At 40.9% G+C, this 24,578-nt stretch overlaps 1 protein-coding gene across 4 annotated transcripts in view; it reads right to left on the bottom strand.

Annotated features, from left to right (window-relative positions):
- The window catches only part of PPP2R5A (protein phosphatase 2 regulatory subunit B'alpha), a 76,684-nt gene extending 52,664 nt beyond the window's left edge, over positions 1-24,020 (bottom strand). Inside the window, exon 1 of one of the 4 annotated variants that reach the window (XM_002717413.6) lies at positions 23,093-24,020. In XM_002717413.6, the coding sequence (XP_002717459.1) occupies positions 23,093-23,294 (202 nt within the window). In that variant the 5' untranslated portion in view covers positions 23,295-24,020. Of the gene's footprint in view, positions 1-22,847 lie in introns of all 4 variants that reach the window. The other 3 variants (XM_017347800.4, XM_070055259.1, XM_089312152.1) reach the window with 3 other exon arrangements.
- Between the last annotated feature and the right edge of the window lie 558 nt (positions 24,021-24,578).

The raw sequence follows: 24,578 nt of genomic DNA, 5'->3' as shown, positions 1-24,578 counted from the left end.
CAGCTTTACCTACTATGCCATAGCGCTGGCCCCACAATATATTATTTAAAATGTTCAGTATAAGGTACACAAAGAAGTAGTTTCATAGGATCCATCAGTTGGAAAAAAAAAAAGGGAGACTGCAGAAACTACCTGTGAAGAGTGACCAAATGTTGGATTTAACAGAATGACTTCAAATTATTCATTATAAATATGTTTAAAGAACTAAAAAGAAAACCATGATTAAAGAGGTAAAGAAGAGTCTGGTAATATCACTTCAACTAGAGGAAGTCAATAAAGAGAATTTATGGAGCAGGCACTGTGGCACAGAGGGTTAAGCTGCCATCTGCAGTGTCAGCATGAGTGCCAGTTTGGGTTCTGCTTTGAGACTGTTCCACTTCCAATCCAGCTCCCTGCTAACGCACCTGGGAAAGACAGCAGATGATGACCCAGGTGCTTGGGCCCCTGCACCCACGTGGGAGACCCAGAAGACACTCTTGGCTGGTGGCTTCAGCCAGGCTCAACCCTAATCATTGTGGTCATCTAAGGAGTGAACCGGCAGGTATAAATATCTCTGTCTCTCCCTCTAACTCTTTCAAATAAGTAAATCTTTTAAAAATTTCACAAAAACAGAATCAAATAGAAATTCTGGAGTTAAAAAGTATAATAAAATGAAAAACTTTAAGGGACTCAACAAAAGATGTGAACTGGCCTCAGAAAGAACTAGGGAACTTGGAAATGTATCATCAATAAAATCATGCAGTCTGAAATACAGAAAGACAAAAGGATGATGACAAAAGGACAGAGCTTGAGAGACCTGTAAGACATCACCAAGTGTACCAATATAAGTATAATGGAAGTAATAGAAGAATAAAGGAACGGAAAAAAAATCTGAAAAATAATAATTGAAAACTTCCCAAATTTATAACACTAAGCCAGCATATTAGAAAGCTCAACAAACTCCAAGAAGGATTAATTCAGTGAGATCACAGAGGAGTGGATGCTGTGAACAGCAAGTTAAACCAAAGCTTGGAATGTTTGCATCCCATATCAGAGAGCTGTTTCAAGTCTCAGGTACTTCACTTCCTATACAGCTTCCTGATAACGGGCCTGGGAAGACACTGAATGATGGCCTAGGCACTTGGGTCCCTGCCATTTACATGGGAGACCTGCATGGAGTTCCAGCCTTCTCGTTTTGGCTTGGCCCAACCCAGGCTTCTAGTGAACCAGTGGAATGAAGATACCTACACCTCTCCCTGCTTCCCACTCCAACCACCATTCTACCTTTCAAATAAATAAGTCTTTAAAAAGCAAAAAATAAGATCCACAGAGATCGTAACAATGCTGAAATTTCACAAAGTCAAGGAGAAAATTTTGAAAAAACCGATTAGTCACTTATAAGGGCTAAAGTTAACAGCTGACTTATCAGCAAAAATAATGGAGGCCAGAAAGTTGTAAAGTAGCATATTCAAAGTTTAAAAGAAAAAAACTGTCAAAAAAATCCTATATCTAGCAAACTTATCTTTCAAATTTAAGGCAAAATAAAGATACTGCCAGATAAGCAAAAATTCAGAGATGTTATCACTTGCCTGCTTTTCAAGAAACAAAGAAATTCCTGCAAGTGTAAAGTAAATAACTACAGATGATGATTCAAATCAATAAACAAAAAACCTAAAGAATATGAGTAAAAGTAATTATACAAGACATCATAAATGTATTTGTTCTCCTCCTAAGTGGTTTTAAGTCACTGTAAAAATAGCACATATATAATGTATTATTAGGTTGTTAATGTATAGAAATGTAATCTAGAAGAGCACTTTGAAAAGTTCATGGAAAATGTGTATTATGAAAAACTATGCATATTTCAAGATTTTTGCAACAAAATAAATACATCTTTTCATTTCATTTTCTACATTCTGAAGTATCCTCAAAATATAATAAAACCCAAGAGCAAAAAACTAAGCTTCAAAAAAGTACAGTGAAAAAAAATCATTAAACAAATTTAAATACTGCATTAGAAAACATTCATTTACTACTACTAAAGAAAGCAGGAAAGGAGAAACACAAATACACACAAACATAAAGGAGGTACACAGAAAACAAAATAAAATTTTATATCAAAAGTAACATTAAATGTGGATGAATTAAGCCAATCAAAGGCAGAGACTGTCAGAGGATTTTTAAAAATGATCTAACTTGGGGCAGGCATTTGGCCCAGCATTTAAGACAACACTTGGCGGCCGGCGCCGTGGCTCACTAGGCTAATTCTCTGCCTTGCGGCACCGGCACACCAGGTTCTAGTCCCAGTCGGGGTGCCAGATTCTGTCCCGGTTGCCCCTCTTCCAGGCCAGCTCTCTGCTGTGGCCAGGGAGTGCAGTGGAGGATGGCTCAGGTGCTTGGGCCCTGCACCCCACAGGAGACCAGAATAAGTACCTGGCTCCTGCCATCGGATCAGCGTGGTGCGCCAGCCGCAGCGCGCTGGCCACGGCGGCCACTGGAGGGTGAACCAACGGCAAAAGGAAGAACTTTCTCTCTGTCTCTCTCTCTCACTGTCCACTCTGCCTGTCAAAAAATTTAAAAAAAAAGACACCACTTGGGGCACTTGCATCCCACATGGCCTGCGTTCAAGTCCCAGCGAGGCTTCTAATCCAGTTTCCTGATAATGCACACCCTGGGAGAGTCAAGTACTGGGGTCCTTGCCATCCAGATGGGAGACTCAGTCTGGTTTAAAAACCCATCCCAGAAATAGACAATTCAGCAATAACAGTTGGAGACAAGAGTTCACTTTCAATGACGAATAGAACAATGAGGTATAAGATCAACAAAGACACAGAAAGTTTGTACATATCATAAACCAACTAGACCTTACACTTACAACACTATGTAATTTTGGAATATTCCACCTAACAGAAGAATATTCTGAATTATACATGGGATAATCTCCAAGACAATTTAAATGACAGTCATAAAACAAACCTGAAAAAAATTTGGAAGACAGAAATCATACAAAGATTAAAAAAAGAGAGAATCCCACAAAAATGAGGACATTAAACAATACACTCCTAATAACTAAGGATCAAAGAAGAAATCTAAAGGAAAATCAGAAAGTACTTTGAAACAAATGTAAATGAAGACACAACATACAGAAACTCATCAAACAGTTAAAATACTGCTTAGAGGGGAATGGTATATGTCAGTAACCTAATCTATCATTTCAAGTGACCCAGAATATCCAAAACAATGTTGAAAAAGTAGGAAGATTCACATGTCGCCATTTCAAAATTTACTATGAAAAATTTACTATGAAACAACAGTAATGAAGACAGTGTGATAAAGATGCAAGAATATAAGCATACATATAGATCAATGGGATGGAATTGAGAATCCAGAAATAAAATCATGGGCCAATCAATTTTCAGAAAGGGCACCAAGACCATTTCGTGGAAAAAGAACCCAACAAATAGTGCTGGGACAACTGGGTAACTACATGCAAAAGAATGAATTAATATTATATGCTATACAAAAATTAACTCAGTATGGCCAAAGATCTAAATTTTAACCAAAAGGTTAAAATTATGAAGTTCTTAGGAGAAAACATACAGGTCATCTTCATGACCTCACATTTGGGAAGAGATCCTTAGATATGATACCATAAGCATAACAAGAAAAAGGTGATTTATTTAGACAATGAAAATTTAAAACATTTGTTGTTCTTTTCATCAAGAAAATAAACAGCCCAACGGACTTATATCAAGAATAAGAATTCTTAGGGCTGGCACTATGGCATGGCATGTTAAGCTGCTGCCTACAGTGCCAGCGTAACTTATGGGCATCAGTTTGGGTCTCAGCTGCTCCACTTCCTATCTGGGAAAGCAGCAGAAGATGGCCCAAGTACTTCACCCATTCTGCTACCCTTGTATAAGATCCCGATGAATCTCTAGTCTTCAGCCTGGTCCAGTCCTGCCTGTTGTGTCATTTTGGGAGTGAACGAGCAGAAGGAGAGCCTCCCTCCCTTCCTCCCTCCCTGGAGAGGCTCCCAGCCTCCCTCCCTCCAGTCTTTCCTTCTCTCTGTAACCAACCCTCTGTCCCTCCCTCCCTCCCTCCCTCCCTTCCTTCTTTCTGTCTCTCCTTCTCTCTCTGTAACCCTGCCTTTCAAATAAATAAATCAATCTTAAAAAAAAAATTCTTTCAATTATTAAAAAAAAAAAGCAGCTTGATTAAAAATTGGGCAAAGGATCTGAAGAGATTTTTTTCCAAGGAAGATACATAAATGACCAATAAACACATTAAAAGATGCTTGACACATCATTAGTCATTAGGGAAATGTAAATCACAACCACGGCGAGACACCTCTTCACATCCATTAGGATGGTTATAAGTGAAAAATAAAAATCAGAATAAGAAGTATTGGTAAAGATGTGGAGTGAACAGGCCCTCATTCTCTACAGGTGGGAATGTAAAATGGTGCAGCCACTGTGGAAGAATGTGGCAAAATGTAAAATGGTACAGCTATTGTGGAAGAGTGTGGCAATTCCTCCAGCAATGAAACCCAGAATCTCCATCTGACTTCAGCAATTCCATTCCTTAATGCTCACCCAAGTGCAATGAAAACATGTATCTACATAGAAAATTGTACATAAATACTTATAGCAGCATTATTTTTTTTTTAAAGATTCATTTATTTATTTGAAAGTCCAAGTTACACAGAGGGAGAAGGAGATGCACAGAAAGAGAGAGAGAAAGGTCTTCTATCCACTTGATCACTCCCCAGTTCGCTGTAGCAGCTAAGAGCTGCATCTAGCCAGTAGTTTCTTCCGGGTCTTCCCACGTGGGTGCAAGGACCTAAAGATTTGGGCCATCCTACACTGCCTTTCCAGACCACAGCAGAAAGCGGGATTGGAAGCGGAGCAGCTGGGACTCAAACTGGTGTCCATATGGGATGCTGGCACTGCAGCAGCGGCTTTACCCACTACGCCACAGCACTGGACCCAAAGCAGCATTATTTGTAATAGCCAAAATGTAGAAACAACCCAAATGATGCATGTATGAATAAAATGTGGTATAGCCATACAACAGAATATTATTCATAAAAATGAATCAATTACTGGGGCCGGCGCTGTGGCGCAGCAGGTTAACGCCCTGGCCTGAAGCGCCAGCATCCCATATGGGCACCGGTTCTAGTCCTGGCTGCTTCTCTTCCAATCCAGCTCGCTGCTATGGTCTGGGAAAGCAGTAGAAGATGGCCCAAGTCATTGGGCCCCTGCACCTGCGTGGGAGACCCGGAAAAAGCTCCTGGCTCCTGGCTTCGGATCTGCGCAGCTCCAGCTGTTGCGGCCAACTGGGGAGTGAACCATCGGACGGAAGACCTCTCTCTCTCTCTGCCTCTCCTCTCTGTGTAAGACTTTCAAATAAATAAATAAATCTTAAAAAAAAAAAAAAAGAATCAATTACTGATACATACTACAACATGGATGAACCTTGAAAAAACTGTAGAAAATTAAAGAAGTCGCAAAAGATGACTTTAATATGTAATGTTCAGGCCGGCGCCGCAGCTCACTAGGCTAATCCTCCACCTAGCGGCGCCGGCACACCGGGTTCTAGTCCCGGTTGGGGCGCCGGATTCTGTCCCGGTTGCCCCTCTTCCAGGCCAGCTCTCTGCTGTGGCCAGGGAGTGCAGTGGAGGATGGCCCAGGTGCTTGGGCCCTGCACCCCATGGGAGACCAGGAAAAGTACCTGGCTCCTGGCTCCTGCCATCGGATCAGCGCAGTGTGCCGGCTGCAGCGTGCCAGCCGCGGCGGCCATTGGAGGGTGAACCAACGGCAAAGGAAGACCTTTCTCTCTGTCTCTCTCTCTCACTGTCCACTCTGCCTGTCAAAAAAAAAATATATATGTAATGTTCAGAATTCAGAAATTCATAGAGACAGAAGGTAGATTAGTGGTTGCTTAGGGCTGGAGGGAAGAAGAGTACTTAGGGACTAGGGTAGTTACAAGATAGTTAAAAGGGACACAGGAACTTGTTTTTCAAGTGATCAAACTATTTTAAGATTGACTTTTTTTTTTTTTTTTTTGACAGGCAGAGTGGACAGTGAGAGAGAGAGAGAGACAGAGAGAAAGGTCTTCCTTTGCCATTGGTTCACCCTCCAATGGCTGCCGTGGCTGGCGGCGGGTGCACCGCGCTGATCCGATGGCAGGAGCCAGGTACTTATCCTGGTCTCCCATGGGGTGCAGGGCCCAAGCACTTGGGCCATCCTCCACTGCACTCCCTGGCCATAGCAGAGAGCTAGCCTGGAAGAGGGGCAACCGGGACAGAATCCGGCACCCCGACCGGGACTAGAACCCGGTGTGCCGGCACCGCAAGGCGGAGGATTAGCCTAGTGAGCCGCAGCGCCGGCCTAAGATTGACTTTTGAGATTGAACATACTTGAGAATATACTAAAAGCCAGTGAATTGTACACTTTAAATGGGAGAATTACATGGTATGTGAATTTTACCTCAATAAAGCTGTTTTAAAAATTTAGTCCAGTCCCAGTCTCTGAAACACTTCCATATCAAATCCTCAAGACATTATTAAAGACAGTAAAAATTTAAAGACAATTATAGTAATGCCACTGGTCAATAATCACATAAACTTCATTTTACCACAAATGTGTATACAGCACATATTTAGCTAGAACTCCCTTGTTTTGTCTTTGTTGACTAAAATTTATAATACTAAATTGATTAATAAAGTTTTTCAAAAAAAAGTGGGGTAAATGAAAACTCCCAAACCAACACAAAAAATGGAAAAGAGGTATTACTTTATTAATATGGCTATGTAGAGGTCTGTGCACTGAATTTTAAAAAATACAGTACATTTTTTTAATCCAGTGCAGTAAGATATTTTGGAGTTTTACCTGTAATGAGGCTTTGTTGATATTGTTTCAAATGCACCTTACCAGAAAATTTAGTATATACTGATTTCTCTAAAGTTCTCAAATACCAAGTAGAACACTGAAATTTTAATATCTTCCTTATCATAAAGTCTTTTTCTTCTTCTTGCCCATCCTCATTAAAAACAATATGACAAACTAAAATTCTTAGGGATAACCAAGTTATTTCAAGCTGCTCATCATTAGTCCTCTATTTCACATTTAAGGATAACTTGAAGTAGCAAGTATTATCATTTATAACAGAAATAACAGTTTTGGAAGTGTACTTTTCCATAAAGGAAAAATATGCCATATCCCCAATTACTGCTGCTCACATATTTGCAATCTGAAGTAAGATCTCATATAGAATTCATGCTACAAATTATAGAACAAGCACTGTATCATAGCAACCAGCAGCACCACTACTGTGACATGCTGAGGATAAAATCCAAGATTCTAATTTAAGAAACTGGCACAGAATATAGGACATGAAGCTTTTTTTGGCAATATCCCTAGAATATTAATAACTAAGAGTCTAAAATCAGATTTATTTGAAAATTTAGAGATGAAGCTATGATAAAATAACAATGAAAACATTTATTAACAAATGATTCACAGTACTGTGACTAAACATGACTTAAGGTTCTGTGATTTCATTAAAATTAAAAATGGTGGGAAAACCTGTAGATATCACATTATAAGTACATCTATAACAATTACATTATAGAAAGGTTAAATACATTTTTATTTCAAAAAAGTTAGCTGTATGTTACTTTTTTTATTCAAAATCCACTTCCAATGAAACAAGAAAAAACAAGGAATAAAGATGAGTTAATAGGGCATGTTATACAAATTTTTTGAGATGTAGAACATTGGACTTTAGAAAGCAGAATACTAGGGGCTGGCATTGTGGCTTAGTGGGTTGAGCCTCTACCTGTCACCCCAGCATCCCATAAAGACGAGCCCCAGCTGCTCCACTTCCAACCCAGCTCCCTGCTAACGTGCCCAGGAAAGCAGCACAAGATGATCCAAGTGCTTGGGCCCCTGGACCTTCAGGGAGACCCAGAAGATGCTCCTGGCTCCTGGCTTTGGATCAGCCCAGCTCTCTGTTAAGGCCATTTGAGGACTGAACCAGCAGTTGGAAGACCTCTCTTTCCTCTGCCTCTCTGTAATTCTGCCCTTCAAATAAATGAAATAAATCTTTTAAAAAATGATAAATTGATTGTAGTATTTCTTGTTGGAAGTATGCTACTTAAATTTGTGAAAAGAATGAATTGCAGGATAGCAAATATGTGATACCATTAATGGGAAAATAAGGGAACATGTTCAAAAATTTAAGAGGTCTCCTCTAGATGGAGATTTTTTATTTTCTAGCTTTGTAATATTCCACCACCACCCCAGATTTAATTATTCAAGAGGCAAAGTGACAGAGACAGAGATATGTTTTCCATTCATTGGTTCACTCCCCAAAATGCTCGCAACAACCAGGGCTACTTCAGACTAGAGACAGAAGCCAGAAACTCCATCCAGGTTCTCCCATGATGGTAGCAGGAACCCAAGTACTTGGGCCATTATCTGCTATCTCCCCCTTGGTGCATCTGCAGGATACTGGATCTGATGCGTGGAGCAGTCAGGACTCAAACTGGAGCTCTGATATGGGATACAGGAATCCCAAGCAGAAGCTCAATCCAATGTGCCACAGAGACAGTCCCTGAAATATTCCTTTTTGAGTTATTTTTAAATTAGTCTATAATTTTTTTGTAAAAATAATAAAGCCATTATAAAAGAAATGGCATTTCATTGCATATTCTTTAAATGAGTTTAGAAAACCATGCAAACTGAGACTCATTTATGACTCATACTAAGTATCTTATCCTAAGACAGTCATTCCAATTCCATAAAAGCTACTTCTCTAGAGCTTAAAAAAAAAAAAAAGCAGTTCTCAAAATATGTTGAAACATACTGTGTGTCAGGTCATCCAGGCGACCCAAATCAAAAATATTATCAGAATATATGAAATACCCCCGCAGGCTGCAACACTGGGGTCCCAAGTTTGGATGCTGGTTTGAGTTCCAGCTGCTTTGCTAGGGAGCCAACTACCTGCAGGGGGGCTGGAAGAGCAGCAGATGACAGCTCATGTACTTTGGCCCCTACCACTCACAAAGGAGACTAGAACTGAGTTCCAGATTTCTGGCTTCAGCCTGGTCCAGACCTGACTATTACAGCCATTTGGGGAGTGAACCAGCTGATGAAGATCTCTGTCTGCCTTTCAAATAAATAAATTAACTATATATATATTTATAATATATAAACCAGTGCCTGGGTATCTGGTAACAGCTGTGTTATTTTTATTTTATTTTATTTTTTTATTTTTATTTAAAATATTTAAAATATTTAAAAATTTTATTTTTATTTTATTTTATTTTATTTTATTTATTTTTATTTATTTTATAAATGATCAAAATTTCCTACGATGGAAACATGACTATGGAAAGTAAATGTATCTTAAAAGCATTTCCATGCTACATGTGTTACTTCATTTCCACTTTGGATTCAAAGTTAGACTGGCTCATTCACTGGAAGCCCAAATGCATGTGGAAAACTACTTAAGGAGACGACGTATAATCATCTCATTTCAGCTTGTCTGGAGGTTTTAGCAGGAAAATAAAATCAATAAAGTAACAATAAAGTAGCCCAACTGACTTTTTTTGTCTAAGTCTCAGTTATCTTGCCACAACTTATTTTCCTCTGTCAAATTGGGAAAAATTGATAAGACATCGCTATGTTAAATTTGACCAGAGTATTTTTAAAAATGTTCTCAAAATTGTAATGTAGAGGGAATCTAAAATATATCCAGCACTTTAAAAGAAATAAAAATAAATAGAGTCTAATCAGTTCTTGATAATCTACAACTTCTCCAAGCTAATTACAGGTCATTATAATTTTAACTGAGTAGTTAATGACTCCAAATTATAATCCTAGCTGTAATACACAAGTCCTGAGTGACTTAGCAGTTCATCTTGCTTCTCAGTACTCTTTCATAAAACAAATGCTCTCAAACTTTTGGAGAAAAATTTTAGGTTACTTAAGGTGGCGGCAGGAGCTGGGGGCAATGCTAACAGAGAGACTACAAAGATCTGTAAACATTTTCATATAGGAAGTATTTAAGAAACAAAGATCCCCTACTTTCAAAGTCCTTAGAAAAGTTCATGTTCAAAACTGGCCTACTGGCAAGGCACCTCAAAGAAACCAGTATCTCTTGATAAGACTCTAAATTACAATTATTTCTCTTTTACAATATGAAATGAGATGCTCACTTCTGCTTCTGTGTAGGCAATAAGCATCTTCAGTTTAACATTAGAGAGGAGGAACAAATAAACGATTGAGAAGATTGTTATAAATGAGCTGCCCAAGAATATAACTTACTTAGGTTTTAGTTTATTCATCTACAAAACACTAACAAGTATGGTGCTGTATGTAAACATTACTCAGTTGCAAATCATTACAAAATTGTAAATTACTGCATAATACAAAATGATGTTTCTTGAGGTCACTTTAATTGCCTTTGCTTTCATTCAGTAAATATTAAAACAGCAGTGACTGCCCAATATTGTGTGTGGCTTTTAGGTAAAGGCAGAAAGCAGACAATTAAGTTACTCTAACCTTGTTAATGCACAAATCCAATGTATTTTGTGACTCCCCTCATGCACATCCCAAGGACATCCTATTACCTTCATTGAGTATGGGATAGTCCCAATCCTGCTAGAAAACCAAGTGATCAGTAAATCAAAATATGGACATCTTTTAATAAGCAAACTTTAAAGGCAGGTCATTAGAGATTAAAATAAAGAAAAATTATTGTTTAGAAGTTGGAGAAATTACAAAATGGGTACTCTGTGATTCACATATAAAAGGTCTATTTGATAATGTTATAAATGGGTTTCTAATAGACATCTCAAATTTAAAATTTCCAAAATACAAGTCTGGATTTTCCCTTTACACCTGGTTCCTTCTCCAGTGCACCATTTTTCAGTAGTGAGATGTATCCCTATCACCTAGTGTTCAAGATAAAAAATACCCAGGGATCAAAGATCCTTGAATTCACACTTTTCCCCTTCGAACAACTTGTTTACAATTCCTATCTAACACATATCTCAAATACATCTCTTTCCATCTCTACTGCTACCACCCTAGCCCAAGTCACATCATGTCTTACCTAGCCTATTAAAATAATCTTGAAACTGATCTGACTTCTAGAAATCTTGTTCTGCTACAATTTATTCTCCAACCAGCACCTACTATATTTTCTTGAAAACTCCCAAATTTCCTGAAACAGTTGTTCGTACTTACTGAACAACTTACACAATTTCTACTTACTTTCCTTGTAGATAGCTCATTTTCAGCCTATCCATCCTCTGAACACTTTCGGTAATCAGCGATGCCTGAAGACTACCAAACCCACAGGAACTTTTCAGCTTTCGTTGTTCTTGTTACTTTTTGTTACTACTCTCCACCTATCTCTAGTTTTTAAAAGGCTCTTCCCTTCATTGCTCTGCCTCAACTCAAGTGGTTTCTCTTGCATCTTGGTGGCTCCTGTCCTTTGAACATCATTTAAATGCCAATAATTCCTTGGACTCTTCTTATTCTACACATTTTTAAGTGGGCATCACTTCTACTTCCATCACTTCAAATGCCACCTATAAGCTAGACATTCAAATTATTTTTTAAATTACTCTTTACTAAGTTCTTTTTTTAAAAAAAGATTTATTTTTTTGGAAGAGTTACACAGAGAGGATAGGCAGAGAGAGAGGAGAGAGGTCTTCCATTCAATGGTTCACTCCCCAGTTGGCCACAATGGCTGGAGCTGCACCGATCTGGAGCCAGGAACTTCTTCCAGGTCTCCCACATGGGTGCAAGGACCCAAGGACTTGGGCCATCTTCTACTGCTTTCCCAGGCCATAGCAGAAAGCTGGATTGGAAGTGGAGCAGCCGGGACTAGAACCGGCACCCATATGGGATGCCGGTGCTTCAGGCCAGGGTTTTAACCCACTGGGCCATAGCGCCGGCCCCTCAAATTCTTATCTCTAGCACAGATCTCTCTGCTTAGTTTCAGACCCTAGGCAGCTTCACTTAAGATTTTCCACAGGTATTTCAACTTGTCCTCCCAAATTGATCTGGATTCCTTTTTTCCTTTTCAATAAACTGCTATCATAAATCTAGTTGGCTAACTCAGTATGTATGATCGTTATTTCTTCCCTCTCACCAAGTCCTGTCTGTGATGCCACTCTGCCTGCTAAAACAATGCCACCTCCATCTCTTCCCTGGATCCCTGTGCAGCATCCAGCAAGTGTTTAGTCTCCTATCTCCCAACAGACTCTTGCCACTACTGTCAGGTATCAATGCGGTGTAACACCCACACTCATTCTTCAAGATAGCATATGAATATGTCTGAGGTGATAGATATCCCAATTACTCTGATCTGATCATTACATATAGTATATATATATATATATATATATATATTGAAATGTAGCAATGCATCCCATAAATACATACAATTACTAAGTGTCAATAAAAAATAAAAATGTTTTAAATACCATGACCTAGACTCTAACTGTTGTTCCAGTCTCATCTCTAGCCAGTCTCCTATTATATCCTATATCGCAGCCACATAAATTGCAGCTATTCCCAAAATATGCCATGCTCACTTACGTATGCCTCTGCACATATTATTCTTTGTTTTAGTACCCTCTTAGACTCTATCTTGAACTAACATTTTCTGGCCTCTTAAGTCTCTCAGTTTACCTGTTACTTTCAGGAAGCAACCCATAACCTTAGGGTAGATCCATCACATACTTCTCTAACATCTTATCATGATGTTTATTATTACACTTACTGAAACTGCCTGCTTGTAAATCTGTATTCCCCATCAAGTATAAGCTGCTCCTCAAGATACTTACAAAAAAAAAAAAAAAGCATTCATCAATTTATTCATTCTACCAAGCAAGTAATATTTTAACCTTCACAATAGTTCACTTAAATTTTAAACATATGGAAACCAAAGATAGGAAGATGTTTCAATGCTACATTTTTAAAAGCAAATTATATGTCTAATTTTGTAACAGGCAAATAAAATCTGGCCAATTAAAAGAATGGCAGAGTAAATTAAAAATTAAACACCTATTTCTTCAGAGGTTGCTTTATTTTACTTATAACTTCAACTACAATAGTTTATCTGAAAAGTTGTTTTAAAAAACCCATTCAACTTTGCTCATCAAAATTCAAGGGCTATAAAAATATTTTTCACTTCTATCAACTTAGAGAATGGGATTAACGATGAGTTCAAATAATCATCCATTTTTGGTAATAGCTATAATTCTAGAATACCCTTCATCAGCAAGTATGAAGCAAAGGCAAAAACAATTAGACAAAATGTAAAATTTTTAAGTTATATTTAAGATTTGACACTCTGATCATTAAAAACAACCTTATTTGAGGCATTTAACCTCTTTCGCTATTATCTGTACAGTTATTCATTAAGCAAAACCTGAGAAAGTATCTAAGCTTTCTCCCTACTTCAGAGTATGTTTATTTGATGGAATTACTATATGGCTATTTATTTAGAACAAGAGTGAAACTGATTACCAATACAGGCTAAATCAAAATCACTTCTGAGGTCCCTTTAAGCACAGCAAGGTCATAGTAGGTGCAATTAGCACCATCATTCCAATAGAAGGAGTGTGTTCTCAAGAAATCCTAGAGAACCAATAATAGGTTTTCTGATTTTTACAATAAGAACCTATCTTAGTCAGCAAATTGTCAAAACAAACAACAAATTCAGTAGATATCTTTAAGCATATCCCATGAAAATTGCAGAATTTTGGGAGCTGGCATAGTGGGCAAGGCCACATAACACCAGCAGTTCCATTTGGGTGCTGATTTGTGTCCTAGCTGTACTACTTCTGATCCAGCTCCCTACAAACGGCCAGGAAAAACAGCATATGATGTCCCGAGTGTTTGGGCCCTTGCACCCACGTGGAAGACCCAAATGAAGCACCTAGCTCCTAGCTTCAGCCTGGCTTAGCCCTGGTCTTTGTGGCCATGTGGGGAGTGAAGCAGTGGATGGAGGATCTCTTTCTCTGTCTCTCCCTGACTCTGATTTTCAAAACAAATAATTTTTTAAAAAAACTAAAAAGAAATTGCAGAATTTATAAAATTCTTAATTAATCACTCAAAATGCCAACATAAACAATTTCTTCAGGGAAGAGTTCAAAAAGATAAATGTAAAAAGTAGGCTTGAAACTGCTTATTAGTCAATTATCCTGCTCAGACAAGTACAGTGTATTCTGCATAAACTCAGCCTGTCATGTAAAACTCTTTCGGCAAAGTATTCAGATTTCTTGTTACATAATAATGCAATACAAGTAATTATACATTTTAAATCTGCTCCTTTCATCTCCTTTAAGGACAAACTTTAATAAATAATGACCACACTCAAATTTAGAAATTACTACAAACAATTTCACTTTTTTCAATGTTTATATACACATGGCTATGTTTGGGAGTCAATCAAGTATTACTTTTCCCTACAAACCTTATATAGTAACTTTCCTAGCAATGTATCAGTAATGTTGCATTTCACACTCCAGTCAGTGGCAAATACAAGAGCAAATAATTGCTATATTTGCAAATAAGCCTACATTTACTGTCAAAGTATTAAGAACTCAGAGTTCACTTATTTTAAATAAACCTGAACCAGTTTCAGGTATAAATATATGAAAACAAAAAGCAAAACAGAAAAAAATCAATCTCTGATAGATAACACTAAACATCTCTGAAAAAAAGCACAATCTGTAAGCGTGTGTGTGTGTGTGTGCTGGAAGGAAGGTGGTGACAATCAACTAGAAGACAACCAACAAGTAATTTCTTTCATCAAAACAGTGATTCTGACATGGACGTTTGGCATAGTGGTTAAAATACCCATTGGGGAGCCCAGGTCCCACATCTGAGTCCTTGGGTTGTATGCCTGGCTCTGGACTCCAGCTTTCTACTAACACAGTCTGGGAAGCAGCAATGATGGCTCAAGTAATTGGGCTCCTGCCACCCAAAAGAGACCTAGACTGTATCCATATTTCACCCTCCAATCCTGTCCCCCAACCACCACCACTGGGGGCTTTAGGGGAGTGAACCAGAGACAGAAGCTCTCTCTTCCTCTGCCTCTCAAAAAAATTTTTTTTAATTTATTTATTATGCACAGAAAATTGTATTTGGTACAATAATAAGATCTGAAAAACAGATAATGACTTCTGTTTTCACAAAGATTTCTTCTCGTTCTGGAGAAATATATCACTACATATCAACTAAATACTCATCCAAAACAACAGTCAACAAATCAAAGTGTTAAGGGAACTGGTTAGCAGAAAGGCCAAAGACAAAACAGGAATAAAAACGCCTGAGTCCTCACTGCACTACCTTCAATAAAAAGGTGTGTCCAAGAGTAAATAAAATGACCCAGATGAAAGCACTTTGAAGAAATAAATTTTCTGACACACACACAAAAATAAGGCATGATCAGAACAGTTAAGTTCAAACACAGTTTATGTTCAGCATCTTGTACATAACATCTGAAGTAATAGAATTTTAGGTAGAGGTCTAGATCTTCAAGAATCAGAACAAGGCTGTGAGCACGCAGAGAAAATCGGTTTTATATTTTAAAGTGGATACAATGATCACCTATTATTCTCCATGATGGGATTAAAACTAGGCAAGCTTCTATCATGTGTTGTCAATTTTATTTACTAGCTCAGCCTCAGTTCTTAAAAAAAAAATCACAGAGAAAAGAAAACTGACCACCTGGCATCAAATGATAACAGTTAGGCTTTAATTATGACAACTACAGCAAAATCTAATAGAATCATTTTGTCATACCTAAAATGCCACTTTCGAGAACAGGAAAGCAGCAGATCGGCCATAGGGGGCAGCATAGTTTAAGAGAGTGAAATGTAAATACCAAGAGGTGAAGTGAGGCCAAGAAATGTTAACAGGCTGAGTAATAAGCTGTGAGTATCAGAGAAAAGGACAGTTTCAATTAATGAATTAAATCAATAGATAATGCTAAATCAGTGATTCTCAACACTGGCTGCATATCAGAACCACCCTGGGAGCTTTTAAAAACTCAGATTCTATCTTAGACTAACTAATTAGAACTACACTTGGGACTGGGGTCTAGCTATTGATATATCTTTTAAAGTTCACCAAGTGTACAGCAAGAACTGAGAAGCAAAGTGTTAAACACATTACAAAAACAACAACAAAACCCTACTGCCCATCCCTAGCTGCTTACAATTTAAAAAGCTAAATTTTAAAAATTAAGTGCAAAAAGCCAAAAGGGCAAGAACACTTAAAGACTAATTTATCTTTGTGATTTTTATCAAGGGACAATGCTATTTTGCAGGTGAAGATGATTAAACTAAAGTTCACCTGGGCGGGTGCTGTGGTGTAGTGAGTAAAGCCATCCCCTGCAGTGCCGGCATCCCATATGGATGCCGGTTCAAGTCCCAGCTGCTCCACTTCTGATCCAGCTCTCTGTCAGGGACTGGGAAAGCAGTAGAAGAGGGTCCAAGTCCCTGGGTCCCTGCACCCACGTGGTTAGACCCAGAGGAAGCTCCAGGTTCTTGGCTTTGGTCCAGCGCAGCTCTGGCTGTTGCAGCCAACTAGGGAGTGAACCAACGGATGGAAGACCTCTCTCTATCTCTTGCCTCTCTTTCTCTCTCTCTGTGTAACTCTGACTCTCAAATAATCTTTAAAGTTGCCGGTGCCGTGGCTCACTAGGCTAATGCTCCGCCTTGCGGCGCCGGCACACCGGGTTCTAGTCCCTGTCGGGGCGCTGGATTCTGTCCTGGTTGCCCCTCTTCCAGGCCAGCTCTCTGCTGTGGCCAGGGAGTGCAGTGGAGGATGGCCCAAGTGCTTGGGCCCTGCACCCCATGGGAGACCAGGAGAAGCACCTGGCTCCTGCCATCGGATCAGCGTGGTGCGCCAGCCGCAGCGCGCTGGCCGCGGCGGCCATTGGAGGGTGAACCAACGGCAAAAGGAAGACCTTTCTCTCTGTCTCTCTCACTGTCCACTCTGCCTGTCAAAAAACAAACAAACAAACAAACAAACAAAAAAAACACTTTAAAGTTTACCAGGGTTAAACAACTAGCTCAAAGCTATTGTGAGTCATCACTAATGCCAGAGACAAGTTTATTATTTCAGGATACAGCTCTACCCCAATGGTCACACTATTGCATCAAAAACATTTTCCTGGATTATCACTTTATTCAGTTAGGCCTGTCATAAAATAAGACAAAATTAAATTAAGAATCGGAGAAGGTAATAAAAAGGAGGGGGTATGATTCTAAACAGGAAATTTTAAAAAGTTTTTATTAGTAGTAGTAGTATTTATTTGAAAGACAGAATTATAGAGAGAGGCAGAAACGGAGAGAAGTCTTCATCTGCTGGTTCATTCCCCAAATGGCAGCAATGGCTGGAGCTGAGCTGATATGAAGCCAGGAGCCAGAAGCCTCCTCTGGGTCTCCCAGGTGCAAGGGCCCAAGGGCTTGGGCCATCCTCTGCTGCTTTCCCAGGCATGTTAGTAGAAAGCTGGACTGAAAGTGGAGCAGCTGGAACTCGAACCGGTGCCCATATGGGATGCTGGAACTGCAGGCCAGGGCTTTAACCCCTACGCCACAGCACCGGTTCCCTAAATAGCAATTTTGAGGATGTTAAAAAATTAGGCTTAAACATCAAACTTTTTTCTTAATTTGAAGACAAGCAATTGATATTATATTTAGCAATTTCTCTAATATGTATATTTATGAAAAAATTTGTTTTAAATATTTCTTCCAGAAAAGATATGACAATGCTTCCAGAAAACAGTCTAAAAGTAACTAAAAGGTTATATCCCTCTGTAGTATATCCCTTTCTTAGCACATTCAGATAGGTGCATTTCAACTCTTCCTTTAGTGTCACCTCAATTACAAAAGGGGTTTTCTGCTTAGATGGGATGATGAGATGTTAACTTTAAGAAGATCTATAAATCTTAAAAGTTGATTAGTGTTTTCCTACCACCATCAAAAGTTAAGATAGTTAAGAAACTTCAAATTATGTCAGTGTTCTTGTTCCACAATTATCTCAAAGGAACATGCACCTCAAAAAAATATGCACACATATTCTCCTCTTCAAAGGTAAGCAACCCACCCCACTGTTTCTGGAGGACCTCAGTACTTCCAGTGGGATCAGTTACAAAGAATGGACCAACAAGGAATCTGAGCCATCTGGAAGTTCTCTACCTCAGCCAAAGGGGATTTTAACCTCAAAACCCATCTACACAATTCGACTCAGCAATTCAATTTCTTTGCATGGTTAAAAAAAAAATCTTGTTAGTTTGTATTAAAGAGTCTGACTTTACCATATTTCCATGTTTACATTCATATTGAAAAATGTTTGTCTCACTTCACATAAATCACATCTGAAAACAATTATAAATAAATACTTCACAACCAGGAAAGTTTACTATTTAAGTAACATTACTAATAATCTTTCATTTTAAAAATTAATCTAGATTTTAAATATGAAAATGGGAAAACAAGAATAGTAACTAACATTCTTTGCCAATTTTTAGGCACTTACATTATTTCACTTAACTCTCAAAATCCTGGGGAGACAGAAGGCATTCCCCATTTTACAGATAAGGAAAATGACTCAGATTAGAAGTTCACCTTTTACCCAGAACTAACCCCAGGGAACCCAAATTTTCTATCACCCTACTTCACATTTGCACAAAACAGGTAAGTGGCAAAAAAACTAAAATCATTTGACCTAGGTCCCAGTATCAGTTGCAACACCATCCAAATAAATAACCACAGGCCTGAAACAAAACTGCTCAAACTTAAACTTTCTCATCAATAAAATGGGATTAATACTGGTCTTGCCAAAAGCTGCTGAGATAATCTAACAAAATACAGTCCTTGAGGACAGGCATTTGATATAATAGTTAAGTCACTGGCTGAAACTCCCAAGTTCCATATCAGAGTCCTGGGTTTGAATTCCCTGCTCCAATCCCATTTCTAGCTATTTGTACCCTGGAAGACAGCAAGCTAATGGCTCAAGTAGTTGGGTCCCTGCCATGCACCTGGGCGAACTGGATTGAGTTCCCAGGCTTCCTGCTAATGTGAACCCTTTGGGGCAAGCAGGTGATGATTCCAGTAGCTGGGTCCCTGCCACCGACATGGAAAACCTGGATTGAGTTCCCAGGCTTTGGCCTGAGCCAGTCCCACCACCCCAGCTATCATGGGCATCTAGGGAGTGAGCCAGAGATGGTAGCTCACTCTCTCTTTCTCTGCCCTCAAATAAATAAAATAAATTGTAAAAATCTTTTTTGAAGATTTTAAAAGAAATATTTGTAAAACTACACTGAATCTTGGCTTGTCATATGACAGCATTACCTTAGATGGTGTGAAAAAGCAGGAGAGGGGCCGGTGCTGCCTATCCCATGTGGGCTTGGGTTCAAGTCTCCAGCTGCTCCACTTTCAACCCAGCTCTCTGCTATGGCCTGGGAAAGCAATAGAAGATGGCCCAACTCCTTGGGCCCCTGTACCCATGTGGGAGACCCGGAAGAAGCTCCTGGCTCCTGGCTTCGGATCGGCCAAGCTCCGGCCATTACGGCCATCTGGGGAGTGAACCAGCAGATGGAAGACCTTTCTCACTCATTCTCTCTCTCTTTCTCTCTGCCTCTGCTTCTCTGTAACTCTGCCTAGCAAATAAATAAATCTTAAAAAATAAAAAGTTAAACTAACAAAAATCTGTTAGATTTTTACCAATTCAGTAAAGTTGCAGGTTACAAAATCAACATGCAAAAAAAAAAAAGTGGCATTTAAAAAAGAAAAAGCAAGAGATAACAGGAATTAGGGGTTGCTCATCTTTATATTGTTTCATTTATTACAAACAATATCATTTAATAATTAAAAATAAACAAAGATAATACAATTTGAAAATGTTAAATTGTCAAACTGTCATTCTTGTAAACATAAGACACAGGCTACTTTACCAAACCAATCCTTCCAAAGACTTAAACAAAATAGGTTAAAAAGACTGAAAAATTTTCTATTGTGAATAACAGATTTTTTTTATAGTTAAAAGTTTCCTAATTATTGCTTACCAGATGAAAAGTTTAAAGTAGAAAAAGAAGGTCCTATGCTAACACAATTTGTTGTTATTACAGAGACAGAGTAAGGTCCCAACTGCTGGTCCACTATCCAGATGCCTCCAACAGCTTGGGCTAGGCAAGGCAAAAGGCCAGAACTGGAAATCCAACCCCACAGGGGTGGAAAGAACTCAATTACTTGAACCATCACTGCTGCCTCCCAGGGTCTCTGCATTGGTGGAAGCTGGAGTCAGGAGCAGGCCAGGGATGGGATCCAAGAACCCCTGATGCGGAATGTGTGTATCTTAATGGCTAGGCTGAATATCCCACTCCCCTAATGTAAATTGTAAATACAGAAAAAAATGATAAAATGCTCCAAACTTTATTTTCTAGTTCCTGGCTCTCAGAGAAGTTTACAGAATATGAGATTTAAAAGTGTTTTTAAAAAAATTATTTTAAGCTTCACAATATAAGGCAGTTTTTCAGGACACACATTGACAGTTTCTCATAAAAAAAACTTTAACAAAGCTTGTTCATTAAATATTTTCTACAATAAGAAATTATTGCAAGCATTTTTGTCATTAAAATCCTACAACCAATTTAGTAAATGATTTTGCACAAATAAACTTCTTACAGATGAAAAGATCAAATTGTTTTGTTAATCCTCACTCACAGTATGCTTTGAGGAAAACTAGCTGGCATCTTTCCAGTTTAGACCCATGTGGACAAAGTGTAACATAAGCAGGTTGGCATAAACACTTGAAAGATCTTGGATGCCCACAGATATCTGAATCACTCCACAATAAGATTATATTTCAGAGCAGGAAGAAAAAAAATCTCTTTCATACACATAGGGCTTCCCACTTTTTTTTTGTTTTTTTAAGGCCACTAATGGAAAAAACTACTAGTGACAGAAAAAACACAACACTGTGATAGCAACTACACTGCTAAAGTACCAAGCAAAGCAACTGATTTTTTTAGGAAAATAACTTTTCAAGTATATTGGCATTTGAAGTAAAAGTAGTTTTTCCTTTTAGCCAGTAACCCAAGAAAGGGTCTTGTTTTATTCAATAAAAGTTTATCTTGCAAGCATAACTTTCCTTATGATAGCTTTTTAATGCAAATATCTAAAATTAATCTAGATTTCCAATTTTATTTTTTTCCTACTACTAACCAAACACTATAAATAAAATACTGCACCTTCAACTTGTTGAACCAAATACCACATATCTTAGATGATGACTGACTCTATGCATATATTTCCCAGGCTTTTACAAGCAAAACATACAAAGCTACATCTCCTGGTTAAAACTAGCCATATGTTTAGTATTAAATTATTTCTATTAAAAAGTGAATATATCAATGAGTACAATACTAAAGGAACCAAAATAATTTATAATAACAAGCTAAATAAACATGAAAAAAATGCTAGCACCAAATCTTGGAAATGCAAAAATAATTTGATAATTTAATGGAAAAAAAAATCAGTATAAAAGTAACCATGATGTTTTAATTAAGTGTAAGATATAAAATCTATGAATAGCAATTCAATGTCCTGGTTGGAAAGATGATATTCTTTTATAACTGTGACATGGCTCAAGAGTTTTAAAGTCTTGGCAATGCCTACCACTGTGGTCTACCACTGACTACCCTATGCAAATTTTAACAATTTTTGTATGCTAAACAGCAATCAAGTAACATGCACAGATTAAATGCGTCTTAAAATCTCTTTTCAAAAGCCTGTTTGATTTGGGCTGGGGGATGTCCTTGATTTAGAAACACCCGAAAAGGCAGGGCAGTGTAGGGTTTGAATGGGGTTCCAGAACTACTGCAGGTCAACTGTGATTTGATCTGGGGTTTTCTTTAGACTCCTTGCCAAGCTAAGGCTGGATTCACAGGCCCAAAGACAAATTGAAACCAGACTGGCCTTGAGGGGATTGTGGAGCTTTTTTCAAATGGTTTGAGAAATCTGAACATTTATCTCTTTAATTTCCCAGCCTTACAAAACATATGATTCAGGTTTCCATTAAGTTTCTCTTGTTGCAGAATTTTGTTGGATGTCTATGAGCACTGTCATCTGACTCCATAACGACTTCTGTCTCATACAACGCAGATATTGAAATTGTAAAATTAAAAGTTAGTAATTCACAATGAATAAACTAGAACACCAAAAAAAAAAAAAAAAAAGAAAGAAAGAAAAAGAAAAAACTTACTGAAAAACCTCTGAATCTAGTGGGAAAAGTAAGTGAGCCAAAAAGAGTGCCAAGCACTTCTGCAAGGCATTAGGCACGGATACCAATTTGAATCACTGTACAAACCTACAAAGTCTGAATTACTGCCCGGGAACCAAGTTCCCGTTCCACCGCAAAGCAACACCAGACTCCCTTACACGTCCTCACATCGATCCTCTGTACCGTCTCAAACAATCGGGTATTTTCAGCTAACGATTCAACAAATAAGATCCTACACCGGTCCGACTTTTAGGCTTTTTCCTTATTAAAAACAAACAAACAAACAAACAAACAAACTCGTGCACGTGAGGGCCAGCTGAACTCTCAACCGCTGTTTGCATTTGGATTCCAGGTCCGATGACTCAAATACAATCCATGGGGCGGGGAGTGGAGACCGGCGTGGGCGCCGACGGTAACAGCCAAAGTAAAGGTGGAGGAAGAGGGCCGCAGACAGGGGCTGAGACTTGGAAACCGGAGGAAGGCAAGGCAGGTCGCGGAGGCAAGATGGGTACAGAAAGAGGAGTGAGGGAGAGGAAAGAATTCTACCTCGCGGGACGCAGTCCCCAATCGGAAGCGCAGGTTAAGCCAGCGCGCAGGTGGGCAGGGTGCTGGCCTCGCCCCGGTGGGAAGTTAGGGTGAATCCGGGAGCCGCGAGAAGCACCACTCCGCAGCCTACACGTTTGCACTACAGGCGGGCGGGGGTCGCGGCGCGCACTCCGCGAGCCCCGGGGGAGGAAATGGCTCTGCGGCCGCCAGCGCTCGCCGGCCGGGGCTGCGCCCTCGGAGCTTACCTTTGAGCTGGGGCAAGGGGGAGAGCTCCGCCTGGCTGCCCTGGCTGCGGAACTGCGACGAGCCCTGGGAGCGCTTCTGCTTCTGTGCCTTGCGCACCGATTTCCGGGTGAAGCCGTCCACTTTCTCCGAGGCCGAGATGGCGGCGCTGGCAGCCCCCGCCGGCGGCGGCGGCGGCGGAGGCGACGACGACGACGACGACATCTCCGCGGCCCTGGCGCCTGGCAGCTCCGGCTACTGCTTGCACCGCGCGGGGCCGCGGCGGCGACGGCACGAGGAGGAGGAGGCGGGGGAGAGGCGCGGAGAGCTCGCGGCCCTGCGCCCCGGACCCCCGGCCAAACCGCCGTCCGGCTCCCGGGCGCCGCCGAGCTGCTCCTCGCCGCCCGCCAACGCCTCACGGCCACATCTCAGCGCCGGAGGCTCCTGGTCCCCGCCGCGCGGCGAGCTCCGGGGCTGAAGAAGTTGTTGACTCCGGGCGCAGAGGGCGGGTGGAAGGGGGAGCAGCCTGAAGTTTGGACAACTGAGGCGAGGGCACAGAGGTGCGGACGCCGGGCGCGCTCCTCGTCCCCTCAGTCCTGCTGACCAGCCGGCCGGCCGGCTAGCACCTCAGCGGCCGCTGCCAGCGCAGCCCTCCCCGCCGGGAGCCTCCTCCGGGGCGCTGCCGTCGCGGGTCCCCTCGGAACCGCCGCCGCCGTGCCCGCTCTCCCCTGTCAGCGCCAGCCCCTCATCGCCCGGGGCGGTGACCCGCTGCCCGGGCCCTCGGCTCGCACGCGCCGCCGGCTGCGCCCAGCAGTCCGAGCCCCCTCCCCCACGCGCCCGTCGGCCGCCCACGGAGAACCCCCGGCGAGCGACCGCTACAACTTGAGAAGGTGGTTGGTACAAGCAGAGGGCGGGAGTGTGTGCGTGTGCGCGCGCGCACGAGGGCGCGCGGCCCGGGGAGGGGCCTCGCGGAGGGCGGGGAGGGAGGGGTTTGACTGACAACTTCCGCGGGACCCCGCCAGCCTCGGGATGCTCCGGAGAGGACAGGGGGCGGGAAAGCATGCCAGTCTCCTCAGCCAATCGGAGCGCTAAGCGGCAGGAACCCTGTGAGGCGTGGCCTCCCGGGCGGTCTATCAAGTGTCCGAAGGCGGTGAGGTGAGGCAGGGATGTAGGGCGTGGCCGTGTGACGAGCTTCAGTCGCGGCCAATCAGAAGTGAGAGTGGGTAGCGGGGTGCCGTCTGCGTCACAGCCGCGTAACTAATTCTTTTGGGAGGGGAAGTGCCCCTCCACCGCGGGTACTTTCGCACGCCTGCGCGACGGCCCGGGCTATAATTGCCTCCTGACAACCTATGAGAAGACCAGAAAACTAGAGGGGCAGTTCAGAGAGCACACAGAGTTCCCTCCCCTCCCCTCGCCTCTCTGCTGGCCAATAAGGCGCTGAAGCGACGGGTAGGGAGTTAGGGGGCCCGGAAGAGCGCCAGGTGTTGCGTCACTGCGAAGGGGCGGGGC

Source organism: Oryctolagus cuniculus, chromosome 13 (genome assembly GCF_051225735.1).
Source record: "Oryctolagus cuniculus isolate XC-2025 breed Fujian yellow rabbit chromosome 13, ASM5122573v1, whole genome shotgun sequence".
Classification (NCBI taxonomy): Eukaryota; Metazoa; Chordata; class Mammalia; order Lagomorpha; family Leporidae; genus Oryctolagus; species Oryctolagus cuniculus.
The sequence above is the reverse complement of the archived record's forward strand: the minus strand, read 5'-3'. Positions and strand labels throughout refer to the sequence as shown.